The 12,809-nt window shown below is 41.1% G+C and overlaps 1 protein-coding gene across 1 annotated transcript in view; it reads left to right on the top strand.

Moving 5' to 3' along the window:
• CMC2 (C-x(9)-C motif containing 2) overlaps nucleotides 1-7,329 on the top strand; it is a 23,718-nt gene extending 16,389 nt beyond the window's left edge. Inside the window, exons 2-3 of the mRNA XM_012648175.1 lie at nucleotides 4,349-4,420; nucleotides 6,954-7,329. Of these exons, the coding sequence (XP_012503629.1) occupies nucleotides 4,349-4,420; nucleotides 6,954-7,040 (159 nt within the window). The 3' untranslated portion in view covers nucleotides 7,041-7,329. The remainder of the gene's footprint in view (nucleotides 1-4,348; nucleotides 4,421-6,953) is intronic.
• Nucleotides 7,330-12,809: the final 5,480 nt, after the last annotated feature.

Here is a 12,809-nt window from a genome sequence, read left to right as displayed (position 1 = left end):
TAAAAAAAAAAAAATCTCTGAAAGTATAAAGCAAACAAAAATTGCCTTTTATTCCTCTACCCAGAGATAAAACAATTGAGTTTATCCAGCATTTTTTATCTTCGTATTTTTCCTCTTTTTGTCTTCTTCCTATTAGCGTTTTAAAATGCCCACATCCTTTCCATCCTGAGCAAATGAATATATAAAATCCTTTCTGATAATCTCAGCCTTCTGGTTTCCTATATTAGCTTCCCTTTCAGAGTAAACTATTGAAAGAATATTGCTTTCTCCTCTTTTCAGTTTTGTTTCTACCCTCTCAGGGTCCAAAAACTGCCAGGGTCACTAACAACTACACTGCTGGCACATTCGGTGGGTGTTTTCAGTAGTTACCTCACTCTTTTCCCAGGCGGCATTTGCTTCCTTCTCAAAACACTCTTCCATGGGCTTCTACCGTACTTTTCTCTTCCTTGGTTTCCCTTATGTTTCTTTGGCCACTTGGTTTCTTCAGCAGGGTACCGTCTACCCTATACCTGTTTTTCAAGCTGCCTCTTCCTGGAAACGTTCATTCACTCCCATGGTTTCAGTAACTCTCAAATCTCTATCTCTATCTCTGGTTTCCGTTTCTTCTGAGTTCCAGGTCTGTTTCTCTCAACTACATGGTGGACTTAATGATTCTACAAATAGACTCAATACGTCCAGACACAAATTCATCTTATCTCTTTTTAAAGCCTCTTCTTTCTGTCTTAGTGAATGACATTCACTTGTCCAAGCCAGAAACCAGCGTCATCTTTAATTCCTCTGTCTGCCTTACCCCTCACACGTGAACACTCACCAAGAGCTACCCGTTCTCTCTGCCAAGTATCTCTGGACTCGTTCTCATTTGCCAGTGCAACTAACATAGTCCATCCCAGTGTTATTGGGGCCACCTGTAAATGACTTCTGTCTGCTCTCCTGACCGTATTATCCTCTTCTCTGTCCAGATCCACTTTCCATACTGCATCTAGAGTGATCTTTCAAAAGTAAATTTAGTCCTTGTTCCCCTTAAATAGCTCCCTTTACCTATAGGATGAAAGCTAAATTTCTGCCCTGTGTTCCAAGGCCTTCATGAAACTAGTCCCTTGGTAGCTCTCAGGCTTCACCTCCCTCCCACGACTCCCTCTCCCTCACTGCTGCATGCCCTTTTTTGCAGTTACACTGGAGAATGTTATTTTTCTCTTCTAAGCCTTTATACTTGATTTTTTTCTTTGCTTACAGTATTTCTCACTATCTCTATTTACTGTTTGCAAAACCAGGTTTTACATCCTGCCGGTTTTCTTCTTAATTGGTCATTTCCTCTCACTTTTCTTCTAACCTGGCCTAGATTCTCTTGGTACAGTCACTCTGTACTTCAGTAGCATCATACATAATACATTTCCTACTTCGTGACAGTTCTTGCACTTTTATGTCTGAAAATATATGAGAATACATTCTCATATCTGCTGGATTCTTATATCTGCTTTTATATTCAATCTGTCGTATAGCCCCTAAAAGACGCCATTGTACCCTTGTAAGAGGATAAAAGTGAACAAAATAAATAAGGTCTTTGTATTATTAGGGAAATAGTTTTGACCTTGTGTGAAAAGATCTTGGGAACCCCTGGGTGTCCCTGGACTACACTTTGAAAACCACTGCTTCATGGCAGTCACATTATTTGTCTCTTTCCCTCTGACTATTTGCTGTGAGAGTAGGGCCCAGAGCCACCTTGCTCCCTTAGGTATCCCTAGGGACTGGAACCGTGCTCTCCATGTAAAAGGTTCTCAGATACCTATTAATTGATTCACTTATTCAATTACTTAGTTGGTTCAGTTCTCAAGAAATAGACATCAGGCACTGGAGACTTTTGCTGTATATGTACAAAAGAATTGCAGTCTGTAGGCATTTCTTGTACCCCAATTTTACTGGGGCATTTGGCTATAATATTTTGTACATAATGTCACAAGAGTATAATTTTCATTTGGGCTTAGTTAATGTTGAGGTGAAAAGAAACATGAATTGGTTTTTGTCATTGATTTTTAAAATGAAGATGTATGGATATGGGATGATATGAATAAATTTAAACTAAGCTACGAAATATTGTCTTACGTTTGGAAAGTCCAGTCTTCTCTGTTATTTCTGCTTGACTAGATAGAAGGGGTGAAAATGCGTTGTTCTGTTTATTTGTTGTCAAGGAAGTAGTTTAGGAAAAACCCACAGGAAATATTTATTTGGAAAAGGTTGTTAGGTAACAAATAGGAGATTCTAGTCTATCTTAAATGCTTGCCAGAAAAACTGACCACTTATTCAATGTGGACTTGAAAAGTACATTTAAAGTGGCGGTGAAGCAGGAAAAAGGGAAACAGCCTGAAACATAGCTTACTAATTATGTGTTGTCTGGTTTCCATGAAAGCCTTAATTAGAAAGAAAAGGAAAAGATACGCTTTTTATTACAACTATAAGTTCAGCATTTAGGACGTGTCATTATAGCAGATCACCACACTATGTAACCCACCCTTGAAAATCATGAAGTGCAAATACATTAATTATGGCCCTACTAAAATTTGGGTTCTTAACTTCAGGCTTCATCTTAACCTGCTTTAGAGCATTCATGATAATAGGTAATTGCCATGATAATAGGTATAGGACTTGAAACAACTAGGATATTTTTGTTTTGTTTTTCAAACAAAACAGACTTTGAACTTCAGACGTAAATTTCCCATATTGTAAATTAGTGGCTTATTTATTTGGCCTATATAGGGCATCTAATACAGTGCCATGTATTTGATGTATTTTGGTGACATTTTGAATGGAGGCAAATGAGAAAATGGCTCTGGCACCAAGTGTTTACTAAATAGCTCTTTCATGGGACAGAGTGTTTGTTAGTGAAGTAAATTACTCAGGTCAAGTGGCCTAACCAAGTGGCCTAACTTTTTCTTACTAATATATTTTTTAACATTTCTAGGCTATATGGTTCATCTGGAAGTTTTTTCATATTGTGGCCACACTGCAGCTTGACACCACTTCCTGTATTAGAGAATGGACTGTGCTGTGATTTTAACTTGCCCCTTAAAGAAAGGGTTATTAGGTGATGAAACTTTTACATTATCTTTGTGAGGTTCTGGTGGGTTAGCAGGCTTCCCTTTTATCAAGGAAAAGGTCTTCTTTATCTTTGTTCCTACTTGTAGAACATTTATTCCTCCTTTGTAAGAAGGATGAGGATAAGCCTGTTTATTTTGTATACAGTTGACCCTTGAACAACTTGGGAGTAAGGGGAACTAATCCCCCTGTACAGTCAAAAGTTCATGTATAACTTTTGACTCTCCCAAATCTTAACTATTAAAAGCCTACTGTTGACCGGAAGCCTTACTGATAGCATAAACAGACTATTAACGTATTTTGTTTGTATATGTATTATATAATATATTCTTAAGTAAGCTAGAGAAAAGAAAATCATAAGGAAGAAAAAATACATTTACAGTACTGTATTGTGTTTATCAATACTGTAAGTTTATGTCATCTGTATATAAGGCAAATCATCTGTCTGACATGGCAGGCAACTGTAGCTGCAGACCTCAATCTACAGTACATATCAAGCAATTCAACTTCATCTTGAAATGTCATGACTTTTCTCTGCTTCTTGGGAGCACTTCCAGCATCACTAGTGGCACTTTGTAAGGGTCCCATGGTGTTGTTACTCAACGTTTACACTAAACATGAACTGCTTACAAGATGATTGGCATCATGTGGCATTTTAAGTGGATACTCACAATTCTTGAGCTCACTGCAAGCAACAGGAGGTAGCTATGAAATTATTACAGTAGTACAGTATGTACTACAGTTAATTTTATGCAATTCTGATTTAATGCAACATCTTTATGTTTGTTTACATTTCTCTCGACTTCTAATGGTGCCATATATGGTCTGTAAGTGTGTGTGTTAGTTTTGATAAATGTTAACTTTTTACAATAGATTCATGTATATTTTATAGTAGTAAATGATAAAATAGACTAATATCACATATTTTATGCATTCATGCCATACCTAACTTTTTCTTACTAATATATTTTTTAACATTTCTAGGCTATATGGTTCATCTGGAAGTTTTTTCATATTGTTGCAAGTCTTCAAAAAATTTTCCAATATATTTGTAGGAAAAAATCCACGTATCAGTGGACCAAGAAGTTCAAATTCGTGTTCAAGGGTCAACTGTATTTTATACGTGTGATTCAGCTCTTACTTGCTTGTTAACAAAGTGACAGTGTAAACTCATTTCTGTATGAGTATTTAAATTTTACATGCCAGAGACCTTGGCATGTTATGGGATGAAATATTTTACTCCCTTTCTTCCTTCTAGCACAACATTCTGAAATTTTTTGGTCATTGCAACGATCTTGATCGGAAGATGAGAAAATGCTTGAAAAAAGAGGTAAGAATATTGTCAAAAGATGGAAATGGTTGAACAATGGAACAGAACATTTTTGAATATTACATATTTCTGCCATTATTGAATTTTTCTCCAGATTTTAGTATCACAGAGAAAATTCACATGTATGATCTCCCTTCTAACACCAAGAGAAGAAATGAAGGCCTCTTCTGGATACAGTTTTAGAACATTTCTCTTTTTTTTGCCATGCACACAGATGATGAAAACAGCTTCCTTATTATAATCACCGTAACTCATCTGGATGAATTTTAAGGTTTGGGAAACTGAATGTCTGGTCAGCAGAAAGACTTATGTCAATCAGCTATTTGCTAATTAGCAGGTAACTAAAACTCTCTGGGCCTCAGTTTCCATATATAAATTGAGGAGGCTAGACTTAGGCTCTTTCCAGGTCTAACATTTTGAATTTCTTTGTAGTTATGCCATGGGGATGTAATTTGACTAGTTTGGGAAGACTGTCATATCCTGAACCTGGTTTTAGACCCAGTTTGACTTGGACAAATGACCAGAGTACAAAGTGCGTTGTCATTTTCCAGGTACTCCATGTTCTAGAGTAGTGTTTTTGTTTTTTTTCCCCCCAATAATTTTATGAGCAAACTTAACGTATGACACATAAAAGGAATGGCTTTGAAGGGACCTGGTACTTCATCTGTAATTTGCAGTAGTCTTTTGATGAGGAAGGAAAAAAAAGTTTGAAAACTACCATTCCAGAAGCTCTGTTAGAGTCCTTGAGTCAAAACCTTTGACCTAGAAAACTTCTTGAAGATTGTCTAGCCCGACTTATATGTGAGGTTATTGGACCAGGAGAGTGAAGTAACTCAGTCACAAATCTGCACACTACTTTCTCTCAGGGGTGCTGGAAGGGGTTCTAGCCATGTCCCTGGTTAGCTGTCTGTCACTAATCATTCATTTCAGTGGCCTGTATTTCCATATCTGTGGCTCCTAAAAGATTTTGATGTTCAACTGTACACATATACTCAGTTTTTTGAATTTGGATTTACTTTTACTATTTTGTCCCTCTGTTCAGGGGAAAAATATTCATTCACCTTTAAAATAAATTTGTATTGGTATATTTATTTTTTATTTTTTTATTTTTCTGAGACAGAGTCTCACCTCTTGCCTGGGCTAGAGTGCCGTGGCATCAGCCTAGCTCACAACAACCTCAAACTCCTGGGCTCAAGCAATCCTCCTGCCTCAGCCTCCCGGGTAGCTGGGACTACAGGCACGCGCCACTGTGCCTGGCTAATTTTTTCTATTTTTAGTTGTTTGGCTAATTTCTTTCGATTTATAGTAGAGATGGGGTCTTGCTCTTGCTCAGGCTGGTCTCGAACTCCTGAGCTCAGACAATCCACCCGCCTCGGCCTCCCAGAGTGCTAGGATTACAGGCGTGAGCCACTGCGCCTGGCCTTTATTGGTATATATATTATAAGCATGTGAATATATACATATAGAAACACTTAATAGTCAGGTTTCTCTGCTTTAAACATAAGGTAACCATTTGAGAAAATCTAAGTGCTTTTTACATGCCAGACTCTGTGTTTCCTGTTAGTTGTAACCTGAATAGTAGGCTGAAAATCTCTTAGGTGAAAACTGCATGTAGATGCAACTGATTATAGAAACAGGATTTGGGGAGAATCAGCTTTGATGACTGTTTATAATGAAAAAATCCTGGGAAGATTGGCTGACTGTATGTTTCCATATGAGTTAATAGGATAATATGGCTGCTAAGAGCCAGTTACTCTTTTGATAATTTCTGTAGGAATATAATGTGACAAGGTCATAAGATCTAGGCCCACTGTAGTCCATGTCTATCAACATGTCTAGAGCACTATATTCAGTCGTGGTTGTGATTTTTTTTTTTTTAAATGAGGGCTATGAATGTTAAAGTGCTTTATGAAATAAAAGTCATTTTGTTGGTAAGATATTAGAAGGCAGAAGCCATGTTCTGTGGAACAGTTGTAGAAACCAGCAATGTTCAGGCTGAAGAAGAGGTAATGAATGGTTATCTATAATTGGATGTTTGAAAATTATAGCAAGCAAGAAGAAATAGAAGGCAGTAGGAGAGTTTACAGGGAAACACTTTTTGGTTCAACATAAAAAACTGTGGAACAAGTAGAACTGTCCAGCGGTTAAACAGGTTACCTGTCAAGGTAGTGAGCCCCTCCTAACTAGAAGTGCTCAGCAGAAGTTAGAGGACTTGCTATACTGTGAGCCCCTAGAGAACAGGGACAGAACTCATCCATCTTAAATACTTACTGAATTCATATGTTGGGAGGAAATTGATTCAGCAAATATTTTTGGGCCTGTTAGGATGTAGGTGTTATACCGTATTGAATGAAATTGTACTAGATGTCCTCACAGGTCACTGTTTCGGATCTCAGAGTCAGTGACATGAAAGATAAACGAGAATTTTGTCAGCAAAAACATTTTTATTTTGCAAATACTTCTAACTATTTAACTATAAATGGTGACATAATCTGCTGTTTCTTCTCTCCCCCTTCTTCCTTTTATTTTCCAGTACATGGAAAAGAGGACCAAGAGCAGGGAGCTTGGTGAAGCGATGCGAAAGAGACTTGTGAATCCTCCAAAGGAATCTGAAAAATAAATTATATTTCCATTGGATGCCTTGGCTGAGAGAAGACTCTTGGTTGATAGCTGAAAGAATCCTATCTTATTTGTTCTCCAGAATCCTTTGAATGGAAAGTGACCCGTGAGAAATTGGACCGTGGAGAAATATTGAAAACCCTGGATTCTGAATATCTGTTGGGAAGAGCCTTTAGTACCATCCCTCCCCTACCAGCAAACCTGACTTCTACCATGTTTCTTCCCTTTGTTTACAACCGGTTAACATTTGCGTAACTTAACTTCCTCAATAAAATACTTTATTTAAATAATTTTTTCCACTTTCTCTTAGACTCTTTTGGAATTAGGACAAAATGGTACCATTTGGCTTCCCTTTTTGACAACGCGATGATTCTAAAGCTTAAACATTGAAGACATAAGCTAGGGCAAAAAGATTTCTGGGGAAATCCCAGGAGTATTAATTAACTATATGAAAATGTTCTGATGTTATTGTTTTTAAGGAATGATTTTCTAAAATATTAAATATTTAATATTGATAAAATAGCATCTGGTTAGGATTTAAGTTTTAGCAGACTTTGCTTCCCCATGTGGTTGAATGTGCTCACTCTAGGTGCCAGTTAAGTCCTGGGCATTAACCTTGAGCCAGTGTCTATCCTCTGCTGGGTACAGGGCTCTTCTTCTCATGCTCAATTCTAGCAGTCATCTCGCCAGTGTTCCTTCTGCCAGGTGTTCCTGAGGCCTGTGACAATCTGCAAGTCAGCAACTTGCAGCTACAACCACAGCAGGAGTTTGGTCTTTTTCTCAGGTAGGTGTCAAGGAACAGACTGAGCTGTGAGCTCCTTCCAGTGGAATTCTGTATATAATGTCCAGCATGAGGCCTTGTTGGTGTCAGTATTTAGGAAGTGGATTTCTCCATCACAGGAGGTGTTCAAGAAGCTGGACGTTTACACTTAGCAAGGCAATTACAGAGGATAACACATTCAGTGAAGGGGTGGGGGAGGACCCACAATTAATTCTGAGGTCCCTGACAAGACAGATTGTATGAATATTTTAGTTCCCTGAGTGTCAGGCAGTACACTCCGGTACAGAAGTGAGACATTTTGCCGTTAGAATCTTGTAGTAAACTGACAAGTTGATTATTAGTCAACTCTAATCATGAATTGCTGTGATTAGGTAGGTGACATGGAAAACACAGAAAGGGTATCCATGCCCAGTCCTTCAGTGACCTTTGACAAACGAGTGTAAATGGGATACATTCTAGGGAACTTTAAGTCATTTAGCATGACTGGTATATGGGAGCTGGTAGTAGAAGATCACAAACAGCTTTGAAATCTGTGGGAATATTATCTTCAGTGCTGTGGTGGCCAGTTACAGATTTTAATAAAGTGATCAGGGATTTGGGGAGAGGGGTTAGTTGGAGGGGCGCTGTACTTCAATTTGTATTTTAGTAAGATTTTTTCTGGTATAGTTTGGAGTATTAATTGGAAGGGAAGGAAGATTACACCCAGGGAAACCAATTAGAGTTTTGTCCGAACTTCAGTTAGAATCGAAGCCCGGAATTAAAGATGTCTTTGGGGATCAAGAGGAATGACTGGCTTTGGGCAGAGGATCGGTGTGACTGAGTAGGTAAAGGATTTAAGGAAGAGTCTGTGATGTCTCGGGTGTTCAGTTTGTGCCTGCATTCTGATGGCACCCTTCCTCGATGGCGAGGGAGCACTGGAGAGGTGTGGTGTTGGGGGAGGTCCAGATGGAGATGGCATGGGCTGCGCTGGGTGTTCAGGTCTGGAGCTCATTAGCGTTGCCTGGGCTAGAGCAGAATTGGGAGATGTCAGCATGCAGATGGTAGCTAAAGCCCTGTAGCCCAGTGTTGATAGGTGACTGTGTGAGTTGTTTTATAGAGCAGAATGAAACTTTGGAGTTGACTTAATTTTGAAGAAATTAGGTAGGTGTTATATGAGTACATTTTTATGGGATATTCAAACAACTTTAAGTTTTATAGAGTAAAAGTTTGGTATCGTCCTTCATATCCCAGTATCACTTGACTCCCCAGAAGTATCTACAGTTGACAGCTGGGTAGGTCTTCTGTGTGTTTAAATCCAGGGACAGGAGGAGGAGCCCCATGTGTGGGAGAAGGAGCAGACACACAAGCAGAAGGTAGACCATAGAGGATGGTGCCATAGATTGCCAAGGCGGTTGGTTTCGGAGGAGGAAGTGTCATTGGATCACAGGGCTGAGGTGGTTCCTCTGCCATCTGTCACCTTAGAGCCATCTGAGTGAGGAGGGAATGGAAGCTGAAGTGGAGCTGGAGGGCGTTCACACATTTGAAAAAGCTTGTCTCTGTAGGGAAGGATGGTGTAAGCTCAAGAGGGTCTTCTTACAAAGTCAGAAGAAAAAGGTGGGTGGCACTTGGGAATGGGTGTATGTTGAAAATGCCAGAAAAGGAGGGATTAGTTTATGGAGTGATGTCGATGAGGTTCAGAGCCCATGCCGACCACGATTTATTTTACTCGGAAAACAAATAAGAACCTGAAAACTGGAAGCATTGTGGAAAATGTAAAGTATTCCTTTTAGAGAGCAGCAACTACTTATTTTTGCAGGATGCAATGCTGTTTCTTCTGTAAAGAATTAAGAGCACAGGCTCTGTTTCTGCTCTTTGATGACCAAAATCTCAGACACACTAACATGGTCACCCATAACCAGTGATATCTTGGTGAATGTTTAATAACTAGGTTCGCTCTCAAAAAACAAAAAACAAAAAAAGCACTATTTGTGGCATTTACCATTTTCTATGGTGTAAATACTCCCACCATGGCAGATTTCAAACTACCGACCTGATGTCACTGAGGGTGGAGTTGGCAAGAGATGCACATGGTGGGCTCTCCTGAGCTGGCGCGAGCTGACTGCAGCCACCACAGCCACTGCCCTGTGGAGGGAACCGCAGAGCGTCGAGTCAGTTGATTTCCCACCGGCAGTCACCTTTCCCGCCTCCAGCATGTTTGTCAGTCAGAAGTACCTGCACCCCGTGGTGTACACTAGAGCGAGACTGTTTTGACTTCTGTGACAGCAGCTCGAGCTCCTGGGGCAATCACTTTGTAGAAGAGTGAATAACCATATGCCAGGTGGATTTAGGAAGGAAATGGGACCTGCCTGTGCCATGGTGGTTGGACTCGTGCCCCAGGAGCTCAGATGCCTCTTGCCTTCACCCCCATGCTGCTTAATTGTGTGACCTTGATAGCCATCTCAAGGACAGTTTGCATGGGCTGTCTTTCAGCTGTTACCTGGCTGACTTCTGACAGGGTGCTTAGCCTCTGGATTTCAACTCTTTTATTTTTATTGATTTTTTTTAGAGACAAGGTCTCACTATTTTTCCCAGGCTGGTCTTGAACTCCTGGCCTCAAGTGATCCTCCTGCTTCCGCCTCCCAAAAGTGCTGGGATTACAGGTGTAAGCCACTGTGCCTGGCCTCAACTCTTATTTTTAAAATGAGATTGCTGGGCAACATAGCGAGACCCTGTCTCTACAAAAAAGAAAAAAAAAAGAAAGGAAAAATTAGCAGGTGTGGTGGCACACACCTGTAGTCCCAGCTGCTCAGGTGGTTGGTCTGGGAGGATCGCTTGAGCCCAGGAGTTTGAAACTGCAGTGAGTTAGGATGATGCCACTTCACTTCAGCCCGGGTGACAGTAAAACCCCATCTCAAAAAAAAAAAAAAAAGGAAATGAAATGAGGTTGCTGGACTAGTTGACTTGTTTACCACTGAATCGATAGATTCATAGTACTTCAGGCCTAAGCACTGAATAATCAGTAGGAGGCAATGTTCTTTTGCCACAAACAAATCTATGACGTGAGAGCAATTTGGCCTGGGTGTTTTTGTTGCTTTGTGTTGTTTTCCATCCCATCTAGGCCACAGCTTCCTGTCCTCACATCTCTCACGGCTGCTGGGAGCCACCTTTACTAAGAGGAGTAGATCAGTACCCTTCAGGAGTATTGTGGTTCAGTGGAGGGTCTCAAAATCCTGTTCAGGACTTTTCTTCCTTGCCTAGGCCCACCTCTATCCACGCAGCCCTCTGCACTGCCAGGGAAAGCCCCTCCCACCCCAAGCCACGGCCGTTATATTCCAGCTTTTCCTGCTGCCTTATAGAATAAAGCACATACTCAAGGCCGTGGCAATATGAGCTTGATCTACCTTTCTAGCTCCTCCTAGGGAGGGAGTTTGAGAAAGAAAATGTAATGGAGCACAGTGCGCACAGTGCGCAGGGGAGAGAAGGTGGAGGGAGCTGAGGAGAGAGGGACATGCAGGCCTTGGAAACCACAGCAAGGAGCTCGGATGGACTTGGAGGTTAGTGGGAAACCATTAGCAGGTTTTAAGTAGGGATTGGTTATGATCTCATTTATCTTTATCTTATAAAGATCTTTTTGGTTGCTGGGTGAATTGTCGTGGTTAAACTAATTCAACCTAGTGACAGCACCAGTCACATACTGTGAAGATTCGTTGAGATGTATGCAGTAACAAATTATCTGGCACAAAGTAAGGGCCCTCTCAATATTGTTATTCTAATAAGTGCATCCAAATTTGGGTACTAGAAACACTTGCCCTGCACTTTGGTAGAATGCCCCAAACCGTCTGGGCTGGTCCCGTTTGGGCAGGGCCCCAGCTGATGGGGTAGGGGTCCAAGGGGTGAGGCACTGGTAATGAGGCAGGGGGAAGAGCCAGGCCCTCAGGACTCATCCCAGCCTGGCCCTATTCCCTGGCTCCCTGTACATCCCACCTTTCCACAGAGGAAGCCAGTCCCGGGAGTGGCTGTATCTTTTCCCCTTGTCACACCACCTCTGGTTACATCTCATTTCCAGTCTGATGTCCTCCAGCCTACAGACGATCACAATGAGATCTTACACTTTCCCTCTCTGGGGCAAGCATACTTCCTCCTGAGGATTCCCAAGTACTTAAAAAAAATTTCCTCTTGCAGTAGAGGCTAGAGGGAGATCGTGGTGGGGAGGGGCAGAGGCCCTCTGTCTTCTTGCCTCTATTGAGTACCTGGCACTGTGCTGGGTGCTGGCGATACAGTGATGAACAAGATGGGTGCGGTGCCAGTGCGGGCTCATGTCAGGACGGACCATCTTGGCTTGCTTTCTGAGGGCAGTGGGAGGCACTGTAAGGTCTGCGCAGGATGCAGAGTGGAGAAATAGATTTACTCTGCCTGTAGTTGACTTCCATTGCCTTGGGGTCATAAGGGACCATCTCTTGAAGAGCTCAGGCCAGGGTTTTCCTGAGAAATCTAATTTTGCAGAACGCTGTAAGCCTTGGTGCTCTGGTCACAACAAATTTATTAATGCTTTATTGCAAGAAGCACAATACAATTTTACTTAAGAGTGAGGATAGAAAGTTGAGCTATTTCTGACCTTTAATAAATGGAGTTTAAAATCAGGTTAATCTCCACGGAGTTTTTAGCTCAAAGCACAGAGTTCGTTTTCCCAAGAAAGAGCTTGGGCTGAACCAAATAAGAAATTATGCCATTGACCTACCTGGTGGGCATACCAGAGATCATTTTTCGCTTAGCAAAAAAAAGCCCCATGGTCCCGAGGGAGCTGCCCTTTCCACCACACCCTGAGATTGAAATTGGCTCCCTTTAAATGGTACTCTGTCCAGGGATCCAGGTATGCCAGGTATCTGGAATCTACCTTAATCCACAGTCGTGCCTGTCTTTCGTAGAGAGGTCACTGAAGGAGGTAAGTTCATAATAGTGGAAAGGAAAAGCAAGGAGGTGCTTTCCCTCACCACTCTCCACCGTGTCACT

This window comes from Propithecus coquereli, unplaced genomic scaffold, assembly GCF_000956105.1.
Source record: "Propithecus coquereli isolate 6110/MARCELLA unplaced genomic scaffold, Pcoq_1.0 Scaffold280, whole genome shotgun sequence".
Lineage (NCBI taxonomy): Eukaryota > Metazoa > Chordata > Mammalia > Primates > Indriidae > Propithecus > Propithecus coquereli.
This window is presented reverse-complemented; position numbering and strand designations above follow the sequence as displayed.